A 26,236-nucleotide genomic window follows, 5' to 3' on the forward strand; every position below is an offset into this window, starting at 1 on the left:
AGTCAAGGCCAAGGGCTGTAGAAAGCAGTTTCACATCACTGTTGACTACAAGCATCAGTCTGCTACTGAAGTAATCCCTTCCCTTGCAACACATCTGCCTCTGTGCAGGAATAGGGCAAGCCCCAGAAATCATCCACTTCAACAGGGTTTGGTTTTGCTTGGGGCTTCCTCTGCCAGCAGCTCAGTGAAGTGACCCCAGTCACCATACAGCCACCACCATCACTGGGCTGTGGCCAGAGAGGCACCGGGGACAGGCAGCTGGAGGGGACAGGGGGGCTGCTCCATTCAGTACTTGCCTGCACTTAGACTGGATCAAACATAACATGGAACCGCACCTGTTGATGACCCAGTCCTTACAGAGGTGTCCAAATGACCAGGGAGCAAAGTCCCATGAGTTTTCAGTTTTAAAGACAAATGTAACAAAATCTTTAAAAATATGGACTCACATGCAGAAAGAAATTTAGGGAGTTCAGTGCTGAGAGATCAGAGGGAGCAAGAGCCTGCAAACCCTTTGTAGATGGGGCTGCAGGGCACAGGACTATACATGGCGAGTCCTCTCCCCGTGTTCAGCCCTTCACAGCCTCATCCTGCAGAGATAACACAGCCACAGAGATGTACTTTCTATGTTTATTGCATGCAGAAGAATGACCCTACGTTAAAACACTCTGGCTCTCCCCACTTTCTGGGCGTAACCACATTTAACCTGCTGCCAGTTGAGTTCTCACAACGAACCCCCTTTTGCTGTCACAGCAGCAGCCGGGGGACAGTGGGGACCTCTGTGTGTCAGGCCCTTGCACGCTCACAATCACGCTTTCATCCTCGCATGACCACGCTGCGTTGGGAAGCAGAGATAGCTAAGATAGAAGAATGTGCAGCCCTAAATGCCAGACGTTCTGCTCCTGTGATGGCTGCTGCCTCCATGGGGAGATGTGTTCTGAAGGGATGAACTCCTGAAGGAACCAGATCCAGGAGGTGCCCGAATCCATTCAATGCCTGAACCGTGAGAGCTTGGGGGAACGACTCGGCTGGTGGTACCGCTGATACCCCTCCGACGCTGCCGGGAGCAGAAGGAAGCTGCTCAGCGAATCCTTCTGGCAGAGAGCCATGGCCTCCTTGTAATTTATCTTCTCCTTAGTGATGGGGTCAATGAGATCTTTTTCGTAGTTGGAGTCATCCTGGAGCCTGTTGGCCAGGTCACCTGTTATCATCCCTGTCTGGGCAGCTTCCAGCACGGGGATGCGGCCAGTTTTCTTAGGATCAATGAGCCCTCCGGTTAGATGCTGGACCTCCAGGTAGGGGAAAGCACTGTCCTTGGTCATCCATCCCTTCTGAACTGCTTCCCCCACAGACAACCTTCGCTTGGTTACCGGGTCCTCAATCCCTGTGAAAGCTTTCTGGGCATTGAGCAGTCTCTGCATGTAGGTTCTGTCAATCAGCCCCCTCTCAATTGCCTTATGGACTGAGAACCGGTCCCAAGAAATGAGGTCTATGATACCCCCTGTGGCAGCCTGGGCTTCCAAGAGCTTCTGAGCTGTCATGGGATCAAGTAGCTTCTTCGCAACAGCAGTCTTGATGTTGTACTTGGTGTTGGTGGTGGTGTCATACACCCCAGCGATGGGGAATGTGTCATCACAGAAGCCCTTCTGCGAGGCTGGGGGAAAAAAGCTTTGGGTTTGGTGGGTGGTAGGTGAGGAGAGCGGAGATTTGGAGATGATGGAGCCAATAGAGAGGGATGGTGGAGGTTTGGATTCCCCAGCCACCAGCAAGGCGAATTCAGAGATGGGAATCTTGCCATCCCGGTACAGCTGGTACTCCTCCTTTGTGATCCTCCTCAGCCTTAGTGCATCATCGATGGAGTACTGCTTCCCACTTTTCTTGTCAAGGAGAACCGAGACTTCCCCATTTGGCCCCAGGGTGGTGACTTCCTCCCAGTCACACTCCAGCTCCTGCAGCTGGATGTACTGGCCTCTGTCTATGATACCTCTCTTATAGGCCTCGTAAGGGGACATATCCTTCCCCGTCTCAGGGTCCAAGATAGAGATCTTGGTGGAGAGGTTAGTCTCTCTCATCTGGGTCTCGTGATTGATTTCTTCCCGGTTGACCCTTGACTGGAGATCTCGAATTAACCTCTCTTTGTTGTAGATCTGGTCCTTCTCCCTAAGGATGTCTGCCTCCAGCAGAGAAAACTCATGTTCCAGCTGCTTCTTCTTCTGCCTGTCATTCTCAGTCCGTTGGTTGAGTAGCTTGGACTCCTCTCGAAGGAAGAGGACTTTCTGCTGCTTCTGCCTCTCCAACTCCCGCAGTTCACTCTCCAAGTTGGCTCTCTCCTGGATGGCCAGGTTCCTGGCTTTCTGCAGCTCTGTCTCTTCACGAGCCCATGTCCTCTTCATGCCTTCAGCTCTCTCAATCTTCTCCCTGAGCCGCCGTACCTCCTCCTCTGCCTTTTGCTTGGCCCCTCTCTCCCTGTTCAGCAGCTCCCAGATGCGTGCACGTTCACTCTCCAGTGCTCTGTCCTTTTCTACTCGAATCACCTCCTTGTAGATGGTCTTCTCCTGGGATTTTGTTTTCTGCAGGACATCAACTTGCATCTGCAGGTTCTTGCATTCTCTCTGCAAGTTCAGCACCTCCATCTTCTCACGGTCCAGCTCCAAGCGCAGGTTGCTGGCAGACTGCTCAAGGACTGGGTCCTTCTCCAACTTGACCACTTCTTCCATAATGATCTTTTCTTGCACTGGGGCTGGGCTCTCCTCCAGCTCCTTTATTCGCAATGTGATTTGCCTCATCTCCTTCTCTAGTGCAAGCCTCTTGCTTCGATCCTCCTGGAAGTTGAGCAACTTCTCTTGCTCTTCCACCAGTGCCCGAACCTGTTGCACATCACGTTCCAGACGACGCCTGTTGCTCACCTCCTCATCCAGACTCCGTCTCAGCCTGTTGTGCTCATCTCGGAGCTTTGGATCCTTTTGAGTCAGTATCACCTCTTTGACAACTACCTTTTCCTCTGGCTTTCGCCTCTCCAGTAGCATGTATTTATTTTGCAAGTCATAGATTGCATCCTCTGCAGCTCTCCTCTTTTGAGACATGTTACGTACCTCTTGACGGAGGCGATCGGCTTCTTTTTCCAAGAGTGGATCATTCTCATATCGGATGACTTCCTTGTTGACCAGCTTGGTTTCCACCTTGGATCTCTCCCTCTTCCATTCATCCCTTTCACCCTGCAGCCTAATGAGCTGCTCTTGGGTCCTGCCATTGGTGTTCACGAGTTCATTGAGCTGCTGTTTCAGCCTATCAATTTCTCTAAGAATCTCTGGACTCTTCTCATGTTTCACCACCTCCTCTATAACCTCCTTCAGTTCCACCACTGGTTTCTGTGACCTGAGGACATTGAGCTCTGCTAAGGCCTCTTCCACTTCACTTTCAACCTTTGTCCTTTTCAGAGTAGCTTCCTGCAGCTCCCTTTTCAGGTGTGCAATTTGCCGCTCCGTTTCAGGATCCACCAGGAAAATCTCATTGACCCTTTCTTTAACCTCCACCCTTGGTTTCTGCTTCTCTGCAACGCTGTACTGGCTCTGCAGCTCTCCCAGCTCACCTATAAGCATCAAGTTTTTGCTCCTCTCTTCCTCAATCAGAGTTTTAAGCTTAGAAGACTCTCTCAATAGCTCTGGGTCCTGCTCTACCTGCTTCACCTCCTTAACAATAATTTTGGGTTCTGCCGTTTCAATTAGTCTTTCCACCTCCTCAATCTTGTTCTTTACTTTCACTATGGCTTCTTCTGCGGACTTCCTCTTGAAAGATTCCTCATCGATTTGTAGCTGCAGGGTCCTAACGGACTTCAGCATTTCTGGGTTTTTCTCCAGTTTGATCAGCTCCTTCACCACCACTTTCTCTCGGATATTGGGCTGCTTTCGCTCCAGCAAGTGCAGCTCTCTCTTACACTGCTCAAGTTCGGAAACGGCAGCCAAGCTTTCCTCCTGGAGACGTTTGATCTCCTGACGAAGAGCGGCTGCCTCGCTATCCAGGCTTGGATCTTTCTCAATTTTTGTTATCTCTTTGGTGAGGAGCTGGGCAGGAGCGACCTTCTTCTCGCTCTCCATCTGAGCAAGCTTACAGCTCATCACTTCAATGTCTTCTTGCAGGCTCTGCCTCTTTTTGCCTTCCTCTTCGATCTGCTGCGCCATCTTAGACAGGTTGCTCTCCACCTGTGGGTCTCTGTAATATTCTATTACCTCCTTTTCTTCCACTCTTTCAATGGGCTTCTGAGTTTTCAACATTAGCAGCTTGTTTCTATGTTCCTCCAGGTCCTCTTCGATCTTGGCCACTTTCCTTCTTTCCTCCTCCAGCTGCCATTTCAAGCCCTCAGATTCCCTGCTTTTTGTGGCTTTGTGTTCAGAGTGCTGGATTTGCTCACATACAGCTTCAATATCCTCATGCACCTCCTTCTGCAAGGGAAAAACAAAAGTTAAAAAAAAGTAAGGCAGGGAAATTGAATCACTGTTCAAATCTGGCACAGAGGCCTTTTCCATGACCAGGCACGGCAGGAGACAGAACCAGTACAGAAACCCCAGTTTAATTTCTTGTCCTTCCTGAGCACACTGAACGTTATCCAGACCAGAGAACTTTCCTACAGGTGAATCAAGCCCTGGAAAGGCATAGAAGTCCTATTGCTTTGAAATGCTTCCAGAAGGTTGTGAGCATTAAATTCCAGTCACATCCACAGACAAATCCAGAATTCGCAGTCTATGAATGTTGATTAGGTATAGCTGAGAACAGGACTCGAGAGCCCTAATTCACATTTTTTTTCCTAGCATAAACTACAGCTTAGTAGACAGCTGAGGGCCCACAGACGTGACAAATATCAGTGAAACTCATGGTCTTTTTCTCACATTGGTTTCCATTCCTGTCCTTCCTGCCACCTAGATGTGGAGACCTGGCAAATGGTGGGGGGATCCCAGGCTCAGCAGATCGCTCACAGATTGGGAAAGATCATTTCAAACCCCAATCCAGAGTAGCCCCATCTGGCCAAGCTGGTACCTTCTCAACAACCTTCTTGGCAAACTCCAGCCGGCTGAGCTGCTGTTTATTTTCTGCTGCTAGCTCCATGTAGAGCTTGGTTACATCATTTTCCTGAAAAAGAAAGAGCGGTGAGACCCTTGTCCCCCTCACCCTGACACAGCTCTGTTGAATGGCACACTTTCCCACCCCTCATTTCACCTGGATGCACTTTGTGTACTGCACCATTCCAGGAATTAGTGTCTTCCCATCTGACTTCCTAGAAAAACTGAGACACAGAGTCTAAGGACTCATGTAGGAGATCCTGTCCCCTTATTTGAATGGCTGTTAGATACCTGCTAGCCTGCACAGGGTCCAAGACTTCCAAATTCACCTTAGGCCACATATGGATGGAATAACCCAAGGTGATGCAGGAGAACTGGAGTGTAACTGAGAAGAGCACACAGGAGTTCTAGTTCAGTCCTGTCTCCAGTACCTGATCACTTGCTCTGCCCAGGTAGATGGAAGTCAGTCTTTAAGACACCACTAAAACAGGTCCCCAAATTTGGAGAGAATGTGACACAAACACCATTCATCAGGAATACTCAGAAAGGTAGAAAATTACTTGCTCTTTGCCATGCTTCTGCAGGGCTGAGACAAAGGTCTGAAGGCCTCCTCTAAACCCACTCGCAGGAAAAACATTGGATTCTTCTGGAAATAGAGCTGTTTCTACACAAACACCTGTTTTATATTTTAATGCCAAGTCATACTCAAGTGTCAAGGGAAATGTGGCAAAACATCTACATTATTCTTGTTGATTGTAAATGCAGAAAATGCATGAATAAAAGGGTTTGGAGGAGAACATCAAATTAACCTACATCAAGAAATGGCTATACAAGCCCACGCACCCAGTCTGAATGTTTTATCTTCACACACAGGAGGCATCATCAGCAATATCAACTAAAGGTACTAGATACAGCCCTAATTCTGGCTCTCACGTGTTGCTTCGTCCCATAGACAAAGAGATCCCTGGTGACATTTGTCCTTGGAACTAGGACCATGATCAGTTGTTATTGTAATAGTGGATTAAGGCCTTGCAGAACACATGGGCCTTGGGTAAGGAGACAAGCATTTCTATATCTTCATCTTCACATTTTACCTGGGCCTGGATGCTTTCTTGCAGAGGGGTCACACGCAGCCTCTTGGCAGCAAAGTCGGTCAAGGTGGGGTCCAGAGAAGAGCTGTATTTGCCTGCTTGGAGCTCATAGTCCTGTCCAGAGCAGAAACAGAAGAATCAGTTGGGATCTCTCGGGTGAGACGCTAAGGGAGTGCTATCTGGGGAAAGCCAGTCGTACATTAAGAGTGGACTGCACATTCCGGGATAGCCTGACCACTGCGTTCTTCTCGGGCTCCTTGCCTTCGATCTCCTCCACCAGCCTCTGCAGGAGAGACACATGATGTTAAGGACAGGTTGAAATACAGCAATCCATTAATACTCTTGCAAGCAATAGCAGTAGCTGAGCCTGGTACCGGGGGGAGTGGTGGGAAAAGGAGGACATTTAGGAAGAGCCTCCTGGGATTTAGAGGATCCCAACACAACTCTCATTGGCCCAGGACTACCACGAGATAAATACCAGCCAGCACAGAGACCTTCACATCTCTTCACCTGAGCTGGCCATCTTAGGATCTACTCAAGGAGAGAAAGATGCAGGACCCAGATGTAGCATCTCAGCCCAAGGTGCAATCTCTTGAGATCTGGGTGCATCCTCTCCATGGAGAAGATACCAGCCCGGGGGTGACTAGCACAGATGAGTACACCAGCACTGCAGATGAACACAGTTGGGCAAGATACATCATCTGTGAGCTGCAATCCGTTGTCTCCTTGTTCTAGTTCATTCACTGGGACATAGGAGCTGGTTGGTACTATTTCGCACACCGTTCATGAGAAAATTCCCCCATCCTTGTAATATTGCGGGTTATGATGCTTGCCCTGGAACGTACCTTCTGTGCCTGCAGCTTGTAATTGATCTGGCTTGGCCCATCGGTGGTCTTCACTTGGTGCTTGGGTAGATTGTTCATCCAGAACATCAGGTTCTCATTGGAGTTTTGGAACTGCTGGTAGATAAGGCTGATATTTCTGAGGGTCTTCTCTCTGCACAGCACAAAGATGAACAGACACATTAAAAGCAAGGGTAAAGATTCATGTGCAAGTTCCCAAAAAGACACTATGGTGAGAACGACACCACAAAACCCACCAAGATAACAAAACCAAGGGGGTGACAACTGGTCCCTGAGTGGAGAGCACAACTGTGTGCACATCAGGTTTGCTACTGCAGCATGGGCATAACTTGGGAGGTGAGAGATTGAAAAGGAGAGTGGTCAGATCAGTGTCCTGCAATGAAGAACATGCTCTTGGGACTCTGACTGATGCTGGTCCATGTTAGCTAAGAGGAGCAGAGATGACACCCGAGTTCCTCACCGCTGATCCAGCTGGTCTGCAATGGCATGGTAGCGATCGTTGAGGAGCTGCACCTCCCGCTTCTGCCGGGGCAGGTCCGGGCAGTACTCCTGGAAGTTGTTCTGCACGGCGCTGCAGCTGTGCTCAGCATCCTTGAGCCCTCTGTTTAGCTTCAGCACACAGTCCTCTTGGGCCACCAGCTCCCGCTTCACCTTCTGCAGGGGGAAAAAAAGACACCTCCAGGTTTGTCCCAGTCGATGCACCAACCAGAAATACCCTCCTTAACACCAGTACTAACTGTGCAGCACCTAGGGGCTGGCCCGGCTCTCCAAGGTAGACGTGCAGCATGGAAGAGATGGAGCAGTGAGACTAATTCAGTAAAGAAGGTGGGAGTCAAGATGGGTTGGACAGCGCATGGAGTAGAAAGGAGAAGTTTTGGGGAAGGTAAAAAAGGGTTGCTGTGAGTGCTAATGATGTGGCAGGGAAATTGGGAGCAGGAAAGAACAGGGATGAGTGTGAGGCAGAGCACCAGAGGTTTGATGCTGAGTTCATCATGTATTGTAGGGACCCCAAATGTAACCTGTGAGTGGCAGAGCTTTGTGCAAGCCAGTGAGTGCAGCTCAGCCTGCAACACCAACATTAAGCCTTCAAGGAACAAGCCCTTGGAAAGGCTTCACTGTTGATGCCTCGAGGTGCTCAAATGAGCGAAGGCCATCTGTCCCCACCATTGCTACCTCAGCCCAGAGATCTCCCTTCCTTAACAAAGAGCCCAATGTTCCCCTACCTGGAGATCGTTGGCCCGATCCTGCAGGGCATTGGGGGATGCAGGAATGATGCTATCCTGAGCCAGCTTGGCCTCAAACGTGCTGACGATCTTGTCTGTGTTCTCAATCTGAGTCTCCAGGTTCAGGGCAGCCTTAGCCCTGGGGAAGGGAAGAAAAGACAAGACAAGGTTAACTACAAAAGACTCCATTCTTCTCCTTTTCTCTCTGATTTTGCATGTTTAAGCTCATTTAACACCAGAGCTTCTGCAGCATGGCAGAGAATAAGGAATATGCACTCAAAACTCTGTCATGCTGCCCGGAAATCAGATATATTGCTTTTCACCGCACACAGCAGACCTGGGACACACACCCGTTGTGGTGGACTTCCCACAGTGGGGGCATCTGAGCACAGATTACACACAGGAACTCCTTCAGAGGTGCCTTTGGTGACAGATGGGAGGTGTTTCCAACCTGCACTGGGCTGGATGGACCTCAAACAACGTCCATCTAGACCAAAAGCATTTTCTCTGATGCTTCTGTGTTGACACCTCTGTGCAAGGACTTCCTCCCCTCATCCCCTTCAGGCCTTGCCATCATCACTCACTTCTCATTGTAGAGGCTGGAGAGCATATTGACATCGCTGTATTTGCTCCTGAGGGCATTCAGTGTGACAGGGAGCTGGGAAGCTGTGGTGCTGGTGGGTTTCTTGGAAAGGTAGGTCTCACACTCCTTCTGCAGGGCATCCTTGGCTGCCCCCAGGTTCTCAAGTTTCTTTGTTGTTTCCTGGCACATCAGATGGGAGCAGAGTCACCGAACACAGTCATAACAGTTGTGAAAACGTGTCTCCCTGGGGGGCGGATTTTGCTGTGGGGCTCAGGGTGCGGTAGCCCTCTCATTAGGAGTTGGCCCTTGGGGCACAGCCCCATCCAGACTGTGGGTGTCTGGCAACAGCAGGACGTGGGAAAGAGATCCAAAGAGACATGGATGGAAGCAATCTACCTGCCTGAATCCATCCTTCTGCCAGGGCCAGGTAAATACCCACAGATGAACATGTAACAAGCTGAACTACTACAGACCCAGACCTTACCCCAGAAAAACAGGAGGCTCCAGGGCACTGCTTCTTTTTCTGTCCCACTCACATCTACCAGCCTGTACTCCCCATCAGGTGAGCCAAAGCTGGTCCTTGGATTAATTCCCTGTCTTGTTGTCTTTTATGCTGCAGACTTGAGAGCGAAGGGTGACAGCAACCCCACAACGAGGCTGAGGATTCCCCAAGTCTGCCTCCTGGTCCACAGCTCTGAAATGAATGGACCATCTTGCTACAGAGCTGAGCCTTAGGAAGAGCCAGCATTTCCCTAGGCTTTGGCGTAACCTGTCCCATTTCAAGGGCTCAAGCCTTCCTGAAACCCTTGCAACTGCAGCACAGGTTTTGAAGCAGTGGCTCTCATCTCCTGTGTAATTCCTACGTCAGGTCTGTTTTAGGCCAAGGATACAGTGCTACCAAAAACTCATCCTGCCCCAACACACCCGCAGCAACACCCACCTGCTGGTGTTTGATCCTCCTGGCAAGATCCTCGGTGGGATCACTGTAGTTCACTGGAGACCTCACTCGGTTCAAGATATCCTTCTCTACTTGAACGAGGTCCTTGCCAACACGATCCAGGCTACCAAGAAGCTGGTCAGCTTGGGGATCATCCTGAGCTACAGGGGGGCTCCTGGACAGAGCTGCAGTGAGACACAGCTTAGATTAATCTCCATTTATCATCTTCCATCCCAGTCTTGGTGCACAGCTCTTCCCCCAAGATCTCCCATACATTGACCCTAAAGCTCCAGCTCCTTCTCATGAGAGTCCTACTGCAAAGCTCTGCCCTTTGTTTTGCAGCTCTGAAGCAGACAGGCTTCTCCTGAGCATGGGTTTTGGATGTAACCATTAATGAGTCAGTTAATATTTCTAATCTGCAGAGCCTCATACATGTGCTGACCCAAGGCAAAGGCTTAGGAAAATGGTTTTAGCTCTGTCCCGGCCAGCCAGAGCTCAAATCCAAAAGAGGGACAGACAGCCATGTGCTGCCATGCAGACATATCCCTGCTCAGCTTTGCTGAGAGCTTCTGAACTGCAACTGTGGGGGTAACAGAGCGAGCCAGGGGTCAGGATTTGGCCACAGCTGCCTGCTTATTCCACAGCCCCCAGCTAGGAAGAGAACTGCGAGGGACCCAGATCCCAAAGAAGGCTTAATTAAGGCTTCTGGATAGGTACATCCCCCTGCAACCCTAAATATTCTGCAACTGTTGATGGACCTGGAGGTCAATCTCAGAGGTTTGAAAAGGGCAACAGAGATTTTAAGTGAATTGCCCGAGACTGGCAGCTCTAGTAGCCAGGTTATCCCACCGGCTGCTGTTTTCCGTAGAGCAGAAGGCATCTTCTCACCAACCCGCAGGTACCTCTGCCTGCTCGGGAGGCTGCTCTGCTTCCAGCCAGGTCTGGGAGCTCCACAAGGGAGGTGCATGGGCTTTGCTTTGCAGAGGGCTTAACTAACCAGCTGACATACCTTGTTGGCTGGGCTGAACCTGCTCCTTGTGGCTGCGTCTCAGGGTGCTCTGAACCGCCGCTCGCTTCTGCTTCACCATGTTCAGTTCCCCTTCCAGCCTGTGAGCAGAGAGGAGCATCCTCAGCCAACGGGATGGGAAACTGCTGCGCTGAGCAAGCTCTGACAGAACCCACCCTGCAGCAGCTTCGTGCCTCTGATGGGAAAAGTGTTCCCAAAGGCAGGGCCAGGTGTTCCCAAAGGCAGGGGCAGGCTCGGATCCTGCAGCCTGTTGTAACTCAGAGATGTTCCTTAGGAAAGGGGACAGCAGCAAGAGCAGCCAGTTGGTTCAAGCAGCTGGTTTTCCCAGTGGAGCCACTGTTTCCAGCTCTCGTTAGATGCTGACAAAGCTGGAAATTTATTTCACATCACCACAGTGCTTTGCGGGAAGCGAGTACAAGTAGCTGCCTCTGTGGCTGCTGCACTACAAACGCCAGGTCTCATTTGTAAGGATTGTTCCTTTCTAATGAAACTAGGCCTGGGATAAGCAGGGGCTAGAAGGACCAAAAAAAATCTCTGGGTGAGAGAAGACTGACGGCACCAGGAGGAGGGACCTTTGAAGGACCAGGGTAGTTCACATCCCTGCTATAGGTTGCTCCAGCTAAACACTGAGCTCTAAACGCAGCAAGTCCCAGCTTGCTAAGTTGTTATCAGACAAGGGCTGCTCCTCTGCGGGGCCAGGACACACAGAGGGATTGAGTGGTGGAACAGGCTGGGAAATACAACAAATATTTTAGTGTGAGAAGGGAAGCAAACACCAGAAAAAGAAACAACCTGTCAGATGTAGCCCAAAAAGGGGAAGAGTTTTCCAGGCAACACCTGCAGAGCTGTTCTCTAGGAGGATGTCACAAACTTTTCTGTTTTAAAACATGCGTGAAACCCATAAATCCAAAGGATTCAGTAATCTGGGACGAGTGAAGAGGGGTACACACTCAGAAAAAAGTAACACAATGAAATAATCATGCCTGTGTGACTGGGGAACCAAATTCGCATCATGGACATGCCCAAGTACCTCTGAATCTGGGCTGGGGGTCTTTCCACAGTGCTTGGGCAGCACTGATTTTTCCAGGCACCAAGGACATGATTAAAAAAGTAACATGGAAGCTGTCTGCTCTACCACCCCATCCTGGGGATACCATAGAGGCTGACTGAGCAACCAGGCAGCAGACTACACGGTGGTTCAAGGAACATTTCTTAGTCTCCAGCTGGGGCTGGCTGAGAGGAGATTCCACAGATAACTCTGTCCTGTTTGGCAAGTCCCAAGCTCCAGACTGATTCTGCAAATAATTTAGTCAAATCTATACAAGTCACATGTTTGGGTGAAGAAATCGAGCCTGACTGCCAGAAGGCTCTTTGGCAGCAAGGTCTGTGCAGTGTGCAGTGCTGTTGAGGAATGGCAGGAATCTGGAGGAGATACTTGGGTGCAGGGAACAAGCCCTCCAGGAGGGATTTTATACTAGATAGTTAGAGGTCTGTTCCCAGCTGCTACTTCTCTGCAGTTGAGGCAGCCAGGCTGGCTGCAACCTAAGAGCAAGTCCGAACATCTCTCTGGGTCAGGCTCTCCACCTTGAACTCACCTATTGACCTTGTCTATGGACTCGGGGTCTGGTGGAGGGATGGAGAAGCAAGCAGAAGGTGCCTCTTGGACCACACCAGTACTGCTCTGCACCACCCACATCTCCGGGTTGCTGTTGTCCTTCAGAGTGTACTTGTCACCTCTGGTCAGCTGCACCTGGGACAAAGACACAAAACGCAGTGAATGGCTTGGCTTTCTGACACAAGGCCAGTTCCTCCCACCATGGAGCCAAGATCTAGAGCAACCAAAGAAGAATCCAGTTGCCTGTCTCATCTAAGGGTATTGCTGGTCAGGCCCTCACCTCCCCAGCATCCCAGTCACAGAGGGTGTCCAAGGTGAGGGTCTGGGAGGGACGTGTCCTGCGCAGTTTCAGTGGGCTGATCTCTTTGCTCCTCCTCTTCAGGTCAGCGATGCTCTTCTCTGCCTGCTTCACTGCCTTCTCTTCATTCTAGATAAAACAGTGGTTGCAATCAGGCTTGGATGAGAAGGAAGCGGGGGGTCACACTATAGTGGGTACACTGAGGTCAGTTGTCCATCCTTGTGTGATCACTGCAGGGATGGAGTCAGAAGTATCTCCAGTCTTGACCCTTCCATGTCCCTTCCTCCCCTTTCATTATCAACATTCTCCTCAGTTTCCTTCCCTTGCAGCAGATCTGCCCTTGAAGGCACAGCCTGAGTTAACCTCAGGTGATCCCACACTGTCATACTGAATCTCCTGGAGAAGTTTTTCTTCTTGGAAGAGGAACAGAGACATGCCAAGAGGTGGCTGCATTCCAATATCAGAAGGTTGTGAGATCCTGGCACCCCCCAGGATCGAAATGCATTGCATGCATGGGAAGATAATGTGTTGAAGGTGTCCCCTCCCTCTCTCCTGGGCAAAGATCTTTTCCTACCCACATCTCAACCCTGAGGTCAGATTTCTTTATTCCCTTCCTCACCCTTGGCTCTTGAGAGTGCAGAGGAGATGGGAGGACCTTTCCCCACTGCCTGGATACCAGCACTTCATGCTCTCTATAGGCCCTCTAATCCAAGTGTCTCATGTCTAGGACAACACACAACTCCTTCCCCCACTTCTCCTTTACTCTGATGGTGACCTGGCACCTGACAGTGTGTCACTAGTGGAGATGAGTCTCTTTCCAGGGGTCACTGCCCCACAGCATGGACCTTCTGTGGTTACAGGGACTCAGCATCCAGGGCACAGTATTACCATGGGCTTCCCCCTGTCTAGCACAGGGCTGGGATGAGCTGTCCTGGTAGGATTATTCACTCACCTCTTCCCTTTCCCCACAGTTATTTATTGGGGAGGTTGTAATGTTTGGTCTGCCCTTTAGGTTTGGCTAGTGCCGCCAGCCCTGAAGACCTCACCTCCAGCTGAAGCAGCAGATCTGCCACTACCCCAGGGCTATCTTTGTTGAACTTGCTGTATTTGGTGTCCAGGTCAGAGTTCATCTTCTTCAGGGAGCGGCTCACAGCCTCAGCATCGTCCTGGAACTGGAGGAGTTGGTAGGAAAACAGTCAGGGATAGGAGGACATCACTGTCTCCAAGCCAGTGCGGTCTCTCAGTTCACAGTGACTCTCCCACAGTCTAGGGCTCACAAGACCCTACAGACCATCCTCAGAGTGTGTGTTTGGACAAGTACCTTCTATCACCTGAGCCACATGCAAATAATCCTGATCAACAGACAAATCCCAGGGAACAACAGTGAGCAAACCCTCCCCTGCCTCTCTTTTCCAAACCAGCACATTAACAATAGGGCTGATGGGACGAGCTGGGCAGCAATTCTTCACTGCAGCACTAAAGGACCATGTTTTGAGGAGTGTTTCCCCAAAATACCCTGACTAGGTGCAAGCAAAGGATCTCCCATCCTCATCCCTTTGCTGCATCTCTTCCCAGCCTGCCCACCCTGGCCTGACCCTGCAGTCCCACAGCCCATGCTCTCCTTGTTGCTTTTTACCTTCTTATAGCTCTCCACGTTTTTCAGTTGACTCTCCTGGCAAATGCAGAGATTCAGGAAATTCTGCCACTCATTCTTCAAGGCTTCCTGGTGAGCCTGTGATGGGACAGAGCACGACTCAGTGGGCTCCAGCTAGTCCTACCTCCCCCACCACCCATCTCCTTTCCCCCGCAGTCCCGGAGATCAGAGGAAGGGTACGGACCGCTGGTGAGTGGAGACAAAGCTGTGCCCAGGCATCGCCTAATAGAATCATAGGATCATTTTGGTCAGAAGAGACCCTCAAGGTCATTGAGTCCAACCATTAACCCAACCCTGGCACTAACCCATGTCCCCAAGAACCTCATCTCTGCGTCTTTTAAACCCCTCTAGGGATGGCGACTCCACCACTGCCCTGGGCAGCCTGTTCCAATGCCCAACAACCCTTTCTGTGGATAAATTTTTCCTGATATCCAATCTAAACCTTCCCTGGTGCAACTTGAGGCCATTTCCTCTCATCCTGTCACTTGCTACTTGGGAGAAGAGACCAACGCTGATACTGAGCCTGAGCAAGGATGCTGTTCCGCAAGGACCTGGCTCATACAGAGCAGCCACCATTTCTCAAGAGGTCTCAGCTCCAGTGGTGTGGGTGGTTGTGAGCCCACCTCACCTTGCCACTGCATCTGCAGGCTTGGAAATGCAACTGTGGAGGCTGGGAGCTGGTTTCAGCTGGGAGAGGTCATGCTGTGTCACAGCTGGAGTTTCACAGCAGCATGAATGTGGCTGCATTGACCACAGGTCTGAGCACCAGCCCAGGAGCTGGTCCCACCACACAGATGTTAGCCACTATCTCCTGGAGGTTTCTGAAGGGGTGAGGACCCTGCACAGTCCCCAGCCTCCCCACAGGGCTGGAGCAGGCAGAAGGATGCTGCAGTATAGCCGGTGCAATGTGCAAGGGAAGAGTAACAGAGTAGTTCTGCAGAAGATGTGGAGAGGTCTCTTCCAACCTGTCTCCTGGCTCTTGATGCACAAATGATGGAAATCATTCTCATTCTTTCACAGGATTTGGGAGGGGACTACCTTTCCCTACCTGGATAGGCTTGACAGCTGGGTGCTTTAGCTCAATCATCCTATCCCCGTCATCCTGGAGATGGTTCACAAGCTCCTCCTGGCTGAGCAGCTCATTGGACTTAAAGTTCTGAAGGGCAAAAGAAACTTCATGACAGTTCATGACAGTGGAGGAGCACAGCACAGGGAGCACAGAGCAGCTCATGGGGCACCCAACCCCATGTAGCAGAGAAAAGGCTCCCAAAGTACAGACATCCTTGTTTGTTTGTTTTTCAAAAAGGTAGGGGCTAAGCAAAGCTAAAACAAATTATACACTCTGGGGCCTCAGAAAACATCAGGCCATTTGTTCAAAGGGCATTTTCCTAGTCAATTATCCCTCCCTTCTTCCTGGTCCCAGTATGTAGCAGTCACTGGGTGTTGTAATTTGGACATTGAGGCTGACATGACGCTGAGCCCCTCCCTCCCCTCTGACCACCGGCAGCTTCACCAACAGCTCTCTCCTGTGTGATCCCACCTGCCAGCTCATGGAACAGGAGGGGACACACAAAGTGGCTCTTCCTTAACTTCGGCGTGAACTCAGAGTGTCTCTTCCACCTCTGTTTCTGTGCCCAGTGCTGTCAAACCACCCTGGGAACACAACAGAGCCAGTGGTGGATGTCTAGGAGGATGGGATCCATCCTACAAATCTTGCACGCTGGGCTTGGCCAGCCCCCGACGGCCAGGACACGCTGCCAGCCCTCGAGAGCTCACCTCGTACTCCCGACGCACACTTTGGACGTCCATCATTTGGTCACTCCAGTCCTGCTTCAGGATCTTGGTCTGCTGGTCCGTCAGGTAGCCCAGCTCCTTGGTGCAGCCCTGGAGGTGGTGGTACAGGCTGCCCAGGCTCTGCCCTCGCCAGATGGAGGCTTTCTGCCCACACACAGGAGAGACAGCATTGGTGCTCAGGCTGAAGACCCCCTTTCCCCTCCTCCTCCTGCTCCCCAGGACCCTGCTCGCATTGCACATCCACCAGCAGGTTCCCAGAGACCTTCATGAGACATCTGCCCTGCTCGCTCTTATCTGATGGGGCTGGTTTTCCCTTTCCCTCCTCCACAGACAGGATATGTTTGTCTAACCAGAATCTCAGGTGTGGGATGGTGCCTTGGGCAGTCTGAGAGCTGGCCCAGCTCTGCTGTATTCCTCACAAATGCCATTCTTCAGCATTAACCTTTACAGACCTAGCTGGCTAAACCCAGGACCTTCTTCCCAGCCTTCCCTCCTTTGCTCCGACTGCTCATTTCCTCTCTGGAGCCCTTGTTGGGGATCGGTGCAAGCCTCAGCATTTGCAATCCCCATTTGGAACACTACGTGGGCTGGGACAGGGTTTCCTGCTGCCGCATTCCTAACCCTGTGTTCACACAGGCAACTCCAGATCAACGATCCATGGAGAGGAGACCCAGATCTCACCCACAGCATTGTCCTGAGGGCAGTGAGCATGCTCTCAATTTACACCTACTCCAATGTGGGGAAGAAATGGAGAAAGATGATCATAGAATCGTAAAACAGTTTGGGTTAGAAGGGACCTCCAAAGGTCCAGCCTCCCTGAGACGAGGGACACGACTTCACTGTGCAAGACCAGAGGCAGCTGCTCCCTGAGCTGGGCATTCCTTGTCCGTCAGGGATGGTGTTACTCTGCTGTATGACCCCATCTGTACAGAAAACCACCAAGCAGCTTACCAGCAAGTCCTTGTACTGGCCTTTTAAATCTGCCACATCCTGGGTTGCAAACCGGCCAAGACCAAGGGAAGGAAAAATAAAAAAAAAATAAATTTAAAAAAAATATTAAAAAGCCATTAGCAAAACATGTGGTAGATGCTGATGAGCTGATTTATAGAAGGTGCTTTAGAAACCATCCAGGAACCCAGGAACCACCTTCCCAGCCCCTGCATGTGTTGATCTGTCCAAACTCTGGTCTCCCCATGCCTTTTGCAGAACAAGGGGGGGATATTCACCGTGTGAAGGAGCAGATGGGACACATGGCCAGAGAGCGAGCGGAGCCCGCAGGGTCCCCAGTGGAGCCAACAGGAACAAGGACAGGACAGAGGGTGTCTTACCCTGGAATGGAGGTTCTTGATCTGGAGGCCATAGGCTTCAATCTCCTTCTGGAGGATGTTGTGCTCAGCTATTTGCTTTTCCAGTTCTGACATGCCAGGGCCGTACTGTCCCGCATTGACTTGTTTCTGTGCAAAAGGGGTTAGGAAGAGACTAAAATGAAAGACTATTTCAGGGGGAAACTCCAGTGAGTGCTGGCAGGGCGTGAAAAGATCCGGTGTCTGAAAGCAGTCCAGAAGGATGGGATCCTGTTTACCGTGATTGTTGTTGGTTCCCATTTCCCCAGCCATATACAGGGGCAAAGATAACCAGGCTGTATAATCCTGGTATACAAAGCTAAGCTGAACCTGTCACTCTTCCCATGGTGACATGCATTGGATGGACACAGTTACCATCCAATTTTGAAGAGAATCCAAGTGGACTGCAAACTGGGCACTCCACATACCCAAGACCTTGCAGCGTGAAACCCTAGGATGTAGGGCTGCAAAGACATCACCTACTCCATATTTTCATCCCACAGCAGGGCATCTCTACCTCTGGCAGCTCTTAATCTGAAGGGGTCAAGCAAGGGGGTCCTCCAGAGGGTTTTAAGAGGTGAGAGGTGTGTCCTCCTTCTCAGAGTTACTTCCACCACACTCAACGTCTCACAGAGCCCTACAGGCAATAGCAGACATTGTCTGGCCTTGTAGGAGTTGGGAGATACATCGAAAACCAGCTGCTGTTACCATCTTTTGGTCCAGGATCCTGGCCCAGTCTACCCTGGGCCCCACATCTGGGATGTTCAGTTGTTCGTAGAGAGCCCGGTACTCCGCACACAGCTGTGTCACACGGTCGTGGAGCTGCTGGATGCTGCCAAGGAGAAAAGGCACATGTCTCTGTGTCAGTTTGGATGGGGGAAAATCAAGGTGAGGTTTGTGGAGCCCAGATGTCACTATTAAGACCCAGGTTACTTTGTCGTCCCTTTGTGACACTGGCATCGTTCTGCAGTGAAGGCACCTGTCCTGGTGCTCTCTATCTCAGGGACGCCTCAGGAATTACAACCCAGGAGGAAGCTGCAGGGAGATCAGGGCTGTCCCTTCCCAGCTAGGGAACAACTCTGCCCTCCTGATTTCCACCTAAAAGGGCTGGAGAGCAAAGGGGAGCAAAGCACCAGAGGCCAGCTGAAGCCCTTCTCCCATTCAAACATGCAACTCTGCTTGCCTGAGCAAAAGACATTAATTTTAGGAAAGACAGAGGAAAAGGGAACTTGTCCTGGGAGTGGGATCACGTTTTAACTCTGCATTTTTCTGATAACTTTTACTAGACCTCCCAAATAATACTGGGGTCTCTTGAGTGATCACTGTGGCAGTCACCCTGCACACCACTATCTTTACAATATATTGACAGAAGCCCTGATTTTAAGGCTGAAGTCTATGGTGAAACTCTCTCATGGCAATGACTGGAGCTCAGCCTAGATCCTAGGGGGATTCCCAATTGCTCGGTGCTCCCGTCACACCAGTCCCTCCTGCTGTACTCACTCTTTCTCTATCTCAATAGCCTGAGGGTGTTTCAGCCGCTTGGCACGGTCCACATCCAAAAACAGGTCCTTCAGCAGGGTCTCCGCTTCCTTCAGGTTCCTGGCATTCTCTGGCTGGAACTCAAAAGCCTTGTTCTTCTGGTGATTGCTGGCATCCTGGAGACCAGGGATGGCAGAGAAAAAAGCCCTGTTCAACCACATAGACCTCACTGCATCCTCCTTGGCCAACACAGAGGACCTGGATGCTCAACACACTGACCACAGAGGAACTCCGGTGCAACGGTGCAGCTGGGGAGCACACGCCCAGCCAAGCTGCCTGCTCCAGCATCTCTCCCATCCAAGGGACTGGTGTGGGTCAGGCTGGGGCTGCTGGGGGACACGGGGCTGTGCTGCTGCACTGCAGACGCAGGTGAGACAGCCTTGGCTGTGGGAAGCATGAGGCACTGAGCAGAAAGCACCGAGGGCAGAATTTGGGAGGCTCTGGTAGGCAGCCCCAGGGGCTGGGAGGCTCCGTGGGGTGATCTGTTCCTCCCCAGCCTCAAGTCAGCCCCCAAACCTGCTCCAAGTAAGTTGATGCACTGAGCAGACACCTGACCTGTTATCTTGGACACTGCATTGCACGGCAAAGGCTTTCACCTCCCCACCACCTTCTGCCACAACCCACCTGCTTGAGTCTGGACTGTGTCTCCAGGATGTCCTTCTCCACCTGGTCAGCATTTGTCTGCATGCGGGAGATGAGCACGGCCAGCTCATTTGTTGAAGACCTGAGAGAGGGAGCAGTGAAGCAGGGGGGTGAGTGAAGGCAATTCTCACCCTCTTCGTCATTGCCCAGGACCTGACACAGGTGTGGTTCTCCAGGCCTTTCCCCCATGTCCTCCTGGTCTCCAAAGAAAGAGGAAAGAGTCTCAGCTGTGGCTAAGGGCACAGACACATACAAGCAGGTGATGCCTGGCTGTTGCCATCAGCCAAGTGAAGGTAAGAGGTGGCATGTTCAGAGTGAGCAGGTGATGGCTTTTTTCACACCACGCAGCTCATCTGGACAACTCTTTGCCACTGGACACCACAGATGCTCAAAGGTTCATGTGGATTCAAAAGGCATTGGAGGGGGAGGAGAAAAAAAAAAAAAAAAAAAAAAAAATTGCTGTAGGGCTTCCAAATGCACCGACACCACATCTGGGTTGGGAAGACCCAAAGCCACAGATGGCTGGAGGCCAGGAAAGCACCCTGCAGAGGCAGCACAACATGCTCGCCCTGTTTGGAGGCACTTCCCTGGGCGTCCGCCCTTGGCTGCTGGTAGAAGTGGACAAGATGGCCCTTCAGCCTGACCCAGAACTGCCATCCTGTGGGCTTGTTTCACAGACAGTGCTCTGCAGTTCAGCTCACTGAGGTACTGGGGAGCCCAGTCCCACCCCAGGACCAGGCAGCAGTGGACAAGGACTCCCTGCACAGATTACAACCCCCTCTGGGCACCGCGTGGGCTGTTGCAGTCCTGCTGCTTTCAAGGCTTGGGGACAAATTTCCCAAGGCCATAATGCACCTACAGCCCTCCTCACCCCAGTGAAGGTTCACTGGAGGTCCCCGTCAGACCGTTCCCTATTGCCTCTCACCTTGGTGCCACCACACAACCGATGTGTGCCATCACACAACTGATGGGTGCCATCACAGCCCTTATTCCATCCCCACTATTACGAATGGGCACCCAGGGCCCTGCCAAAACAGCTGGATCCAGAGCCCGCAGCAAGGCACAGGATGGGTCCTGCAGCTGCGGCCCCAAAATTCCCTGTGGGCAAGGAAGCACAAGCCTTGGTGCCACTTCTGTCCTCACGTCCTGTTGTTCCTAACAGCATCTGCCCCTCAGGACAATGCCGGCCCTGCCCTCCAGGCAAGGAGAGTGCAGCGCTGCCAGCACGTGGGTGAGCAGCGGTGGGAGGGTGAGGACCGACAGCATCACCCAGGGCTCAAGCCCTTGGACGATTGCTGACGGGACAAAGTTCAGCAGAAGCTCAGCTCGGTTACATGGTGACTCTGGAGTCTGAGACCAGAAGAAAAGAGTTTGAGCAGCAACAACAGGATGGTTGGTGCAACCTGCCAGGTGCCTTCGGTGGGGGAAAAGAACACAGGAGAAAGGAGATGTCCTGCAGCAGAGCCACTCACATCTGCTCTCCAGCTGTGTGGTTTCCTTCCTAGCCCCTGAATCCAGCAAAGGACAAGGGGAAGCGGTTCCCTTAATGGCTCCGTCATTGCTCCAGCTCCTCATTGTGGCTCCAGCTATTCCACAATTCATACCAAAGGCTACAGCAGATGCTGGGATGTTCGTTTATTACAGCCCCAAGTGACTGTAAAGTGCCAGTGGGTGTCAAAGTCACCCCAAGCCAAGCACTCGGTGCCACAGACAGAGCTTGTGTCTCCAGTCAGCTCAGCCCACGCTGACCAACACTGAGCCCGTGTAACTCCAGAAGAGACACAGCCCTGGTGCTCCTGCTCACAGCATCCTGCTGTCCCCTTTCTCCAACTCCTCCCTCCGTTTTGAATTCCCAAAAGGGTGGTATGGGCTTGCAACACAGCAGTTCCCTCAGGGGCTTTGGGTTGGCAGCATCTCCTGGCCCTGTCTCAGCTTCTCTGCCTGCAAAATGCATGTTGGCAAAGGAAACGGGGGACTGCTGTGCTCCAGCAGTGCCTTCTTCTACAGGGTCTAATTCCAGGGATCACAGAGCCAGAGATCCCAAGCAAGGCATCCATCATCATCAAAGCATCACTGCTACTACAACCTGTCTTTCATATCCCATTAAACATCCCTCCTGCCCCATCTGTCCCCCACGGACGCCTCTGCAGGCTGGAAGCTCTAAGCGATCCCCCCTCCCCAGGAGGTTACACAATCTCCCACTCATCCCTGACACGCCTGGAATGAGGTGGTGTCCCATGAGCACATACTTGAGCGCCACCCAAATTTCCTGCCCGGGCTCTCTGCACAGGGAGGAGAGGGTGACTCACGGGCTGGCCACGGTCCCAGGGGATGGACGCTGCTCCCCGTGCACCAGGACAAGCACCATCCACCTGGGAGGTCCAGCTGAATTCAGCTCCCACCTGGGAAATGCATGAATATGGTCCCCGGTTTGAGCCCCGTTGTGATGTGACCACGGATACCTCTGCGCAGCTCCAAGAGTGGAGAAGTGAGGATCCATCCTTCCCAGGGAGGGTAAATCACCAGTAAAATCCCACTTATTCCTGGTGGTACCCCCATCCTGGCTGAAGGAAGCACTAGGACACTCCGTCTCTTGGTTCACAATGCTGGATACATGAATCACCTTTGTTTAGGCCAAGCCACAACAAAACTATGGACTGAAAAGACTTCAACAACCTCCTGGTCACAGGGGTCCAGCCTTGCCCACCCCCAACCTGTTCTGCCTTTGCACCGCATGGGGCTCCTGAAGTTAGAAACAAGGGTGTTGCTGCAAACACCTGATCTTCAGAGATGATGTTTCCTGGAGAGCATCATCTCAGGGGCAAAAGGGCTCTGCAAAAAAGCAGTTTGGATGCTTGAGGGGCTTTGGTAGGGGATGTGCTAGGAGGAGAGGGTTGTCTACACACTGTGAGCCTGAAGAAGGCTTGATGCATGGGTGAAGAAGCTGGCTGTCCTCAGCTGAGCCTCCCCAACTCACCGTGCACCTTGGTCAAGGTGGAAGCAATGCTGAAGAACCCGCTCGATCCATGCGCACTTGGAGAAGGGTTCAAACCACCACAGATCTTCCTATCTCAACCACGGACCGTGCAGAGATGAGCAGGGACAGGAGAAGCTTGTGCTGACACCAGTCCATACAGCCCCCAAGCCATGTCACCATCCTTCCTTGGGGCTGTCACTCCTGCCCCATCCCTGCTCCCTTTTGGGCAGAAGCTCTCACTCCAAGAGAGCTGACCACAGCGCGGCTTCGTGTTTCTGGGTGAAGATGCTGACACTTGGGCTGCAGAGAAGCCGCGTGGCATTGGGTGGGATATGAGGAGCTATGAACTCACGTTGGGCAACCCCCGGCCTCCCAAGGCTTGGGTCCGACTCCACACATGGTGCATCCGTACAGCCACAACCTCAGGCTGGTGGAGATGGCTGAGGACAAGGCTCAGCAGAGCTCCTCCTGCTCCTCCAAGAGCCAGAGCAGGCCTCCTCCCTAGGGCTATCTCATGCCTAGAAGAGGCAGGGCACTATTATTATCATTATTAATTGGTTCATTTCTCACACCACTTTCTGCCTCCTAGACAGTCCAACTGCACACAAGGGACGGTGTCTCTTAGCAGGAGCAGGGCTGTTCCCCAGTCCCAGTCACTTCTCTGCCAGAGCATATTTGGGCAGGACCACAGCACCCACCCCCTTCTGTCCCCAACTCTCTCCATCCCTTCCTTCCAAGGGACTTTGCTTTTTGGCAGAAGCAGCAATGCCAGGAGATGACTAAACCAGATGACGACTTGCCATCCATCTCCAAAACCACCCACAGCCTTTGCCAAGATCGCACCCGAGCAGCCAGTCCAGCCTGATCTGATTCAGTTCCACCTGATGAATTTTCCCTTCCAGCCCCACAGTGTGCCACCTCCTAGAGCTGGGCATGGCGAGGATGCTCCTCGGGGACAAATCCACATTTTCTAATGCCTCCATGGGCTGCATCCACCAAGTGGAGACAGCAAAGAGCCCTGTGAACCAGAATGCTCAACCCACGGTCCCAAGGACCAAGATGAGGTGTCTCTCTAGAGGTCCATGCCAACCGGGGACTCCCAGAGGCAGGGAACCTTGACTGCTGCTGAGGTTCTCGCCTCAGGGCCACCAGGAGCAGCTATGGGCCACTAACATTTTCTTGGGGCCATCTGCAGAGCATGTGCTGGTGGCTGGTCCTGAGACAACTCATTCACCTTCATTTTCTCAGCTAATACGGGCGCTGACTGAGCCCCAAGCCATGGCCAAACCAACTAGCCTTTATCTGACAGTTGGTGCCTCCTAAAGCAAGCACAACCAGGTCGGTAATTGCTGTGCTTCTGGCTGCAGCCCCCATCCTGCACAGGGAAGAGGTGTGAGGTCTCACTGGGATGCGATGGGACTCCAGTTATCCCAATAGGCTCATCCTGGGGGAGACCCTGGCCCAAACCCTCCTGCGGCACCGCAGGGGCTGCTCCGAGCTGTCTCAGGAAGCCTCACACGAAATCCCCAGCCTAGGTTTGGAAGCCTCACGCAGCACGGGCTGAGAAGGTGGACAGATTGCATTAGTGAGACGAAAACCAGGGGTTGACACAGCTCCAGGGCTTTTAGGGAGTTGTCTCGCTGCATTCAGTCCCCGACAAAGGCTTAGTGTTCAGACAGCCCCCAAATCTGTCTTTGAGACGAGTTTGTGAGTGCTCAGCTCTGCTGAGGCAGAAGCATCCTATGGCAGGGGGGCAGCTCCTGACATCCACAGGTGGAAGCCTCAACCTTTGTGAGAGGCTCCGTCTCCCCAGGTGCCGCTGCCCTGCCCAGCAGCACCGGGCCACCACCCTTTTCAGCGGCTGTTTGCTAACTCTGGGTTTGGCCCCCATAAACGGAGCAGTTGGTGCCAGCACCGCGCCATGTCCACCCACCTGCGCACACGCCATCCCCGGCTGCTGCTGCTGGGGGGCCAAGTGATGGGCTCAGCACCTCCTGCTCCCTGCGGGTCCTCAGAACAAGCCCCTTTGCAATTTCCTCAGCCTCTAACCCTGGCTGAGGATGGGGATTCCTGTAGAATCAGTTCATTAACTCTAGGAAATGCAAAATTGCTGAGCAACCGCAGCTGGAGGGAGGGATGAGAGCTCTCCCTGCAGGAGCACCCCCTGCCAGAGGACACCCTCTTCTCCTCGGGAAGCATCCTGGTCCCATCACACATCTCACTCCCCAGAGCTTGGGGAAAGTCTTCAGAGGAGAACACAGCTGTCAGATCCTTTTGGTGATGCCCGAGGCCTGAAAGAGGCAACCTCAGCTATTTGACCTGCAGAGACCCAGGCTGTCACCAGAGTGGGTTAGAGCAGCCACCAGCAAACCCACTGCTCCCCCATCTTCTTCACCACCTGAGCAGCACCAAACGGAGCATCCTTCTCTGGGGATCCCAGAACCCGGGGCAACATCACACCAGTCTCACACAACCAGTGAGTCCAGGGATCTCAAATCCAGGCTGGTATCTGCTTCATCATCAAGCAGATCTTGCTCCACCCAAGCAAGGAGGTTGCATTTAATCTCCCTACTCCTACCTTCCCAAAAGGGGCTTTACACCTCCTTGCTTAATTAAGACACCTCTGAGCACATCTTCAGGCACCGCACATCCCAGGGGCTGCACAGATACTTCTGGGCTGGAGCACAAAGCCCAGCAAAGACAAGGACAAGAGCTGGGACCACACGTTTTGGCATCAGCTCCCAGCAAACCCCAACTTTCTGTCTGCCCCACAAAGAGGGATGGTTCTTAGGGTGGCTTAGGAGACATCAAGCGCCCATCCCTCATCTTCCTCCATGGTTCACGGGACAGCTTAGAGAGGAGAGGAGTCACACTTACTTGCTAGGCTTGGCAGGAGAACCTCTGTTGGGGGAACTTCTGCTCGGGGAGCCTTTGCCCACTCCCTTGAACATGTTGGTGAGGTTCCAGCTGGTGCCCTGGAGTCTGCAAAGTCGTCTTGGGTGCTGGCTCTCTGCTCCGGTCTGTTGGGATGGAATGACAAGACTCAGCGAGGAAAAGCTGGCAATGCGCTAAAGAGCAGTTTCTGGGAGGCTCCTCCCCAAACCCAGGCGAGCAGCAGCAGAGATGGAAGCACATATGAAAAAATGACTCGAAAAACCAGTTTGGGGTGGAAAGAGCAGAGCCCCAGAGGGAGAATGGGAGACCTCGCCCTGGCTTGGAGAGTGTTTCGGCACACACAGGCACAACCGTGCAGCAGTTTCCCAGCAGAGGGGCAGAGAACACGGCCTGTGCTGGGAGTAAAAGTCTGCAAACATGACTTCAAGGGAGTGCACTGCAACTTTTGAAACACATCCTAAAGCATCTTCTTGCATTAGCTGTTTAAAACACTAGAGAAGCAGCAGAAGCCCTACAAAGCCAACCAAGAGTTTTTCCAGAGCAGTAGTTTGAGAACCCCTGTTTTGCAGAACATGATGTTATTTTACAGTTCAGTAAACTTTTGGCCCAGGCTCAGGACCAGCTGGCTCTAGCTCCCAGCAAAATACCGAGAGTTCATGGCAGAAGGAAGGTCGGCAGCTCCCGCGCAGCATCACAGGAGCCTC

General features: G+C 52.2%; 1 protein-coding gene across 2 annotated transcripts; it reads right to left on the reverse strand.

Annotated features, from left to right (window-relative positions):
* Nucleotides 1-613: 613 nt before the first annotated feature.
* Nucleotides 614-25,669, reverse strand: EVPL (envoplakin). 2 transcript variants are annotated; one of them, XM_065647960.1, is made up of 22 exons: nucleotides 25,515-25,669; nucleotides 19,643-19,742; nucleotides 18,980-19,134; nucleotides 18,188-18,311; nucleotides 17,465-17,590; nucleotides 17,088-17,126; nucleotides 16,119-16,280; nucleotides 15,391-15,498; nucleotides 14,325-14,420; nucleotides 13,735-13,860; nucleotides 12,671-12,817; nucleotides 12,371-12,525; nucleotides 10,758-10,855; nucleotides 9,752-9,933; nucleotides 8,813-8,991; nucleotides 8,229-8,367; nucleotides 7,466-7,659; nucleotides 6,988-7,138; nucleotides 6,342-6,425; nucleotides 6,146-6,256; nucleotides 5,029-5,121; nucleotides 614-4,436 (listed from the first exon to the last, which is right to left on the reverse strand). In XM_065647960.1, the coding sequence occupies exons 1-22, from the start codon at nucleotides 25,586-25,588 to the stop codon at nucleotides 987-989; spliced, it is 6,093 nt and encodes a 2,030-aa protein (XP_065504032.1). In that variant the 5' UTR covers nucleotides 25,589-25,669; the 3' UTR covers nucleotides 614-986. The 2 variants fall into 2 exon arrangements, with proteins under 2 accessions (XP_065504032.1, XP_065504031.1); XM_065647959.1 differs by lacking the exon at nucleotides 17,088-17,126 and having other exon boundaries at nucleotides 25,515-25,654.
* Nucleotides 25,670-26,236: the final 567 nt, after the last annotated feature.

Source organism: Caloenas nicobarica, chromosome 18, assembly GCF_036013445.1.
Source record: "Caloenas nicobarica isolate bCalNic1 chromosome 18, bCalNic1.hap1, whole genome shotgun sequence".
Taxonomy (NCBI): Eukaryota; Metazoa; Chordata; class Aves; order Columbiformes; family Columbidae; genus Caloenas; species Caloenas nicobarica.

Coding starts and splice junctions, on each gene's coding strand:
- EVPL (XM_065647960.1), bottom strand. CDS start 25,588: ATGTTCAAGGGAGTGGGCAAAGGCTCCCCGAGCAGAAGTTCCCCCAAC. Junction 8,368..8,812: donor TCCAGCCTCTACAATGAGAA/GTGAGTGATGAT, acceptor TCCCTTCCCCAG/GGCTAAGGCTGCCCTGAACC. Junction 6,257..6,341: donor ATGTGCAGTCCACTCTTAAT/GTACGACTGGCT, acceptor TGCTCTGGACAG/GACTATGAGCTCCAAGCAGG.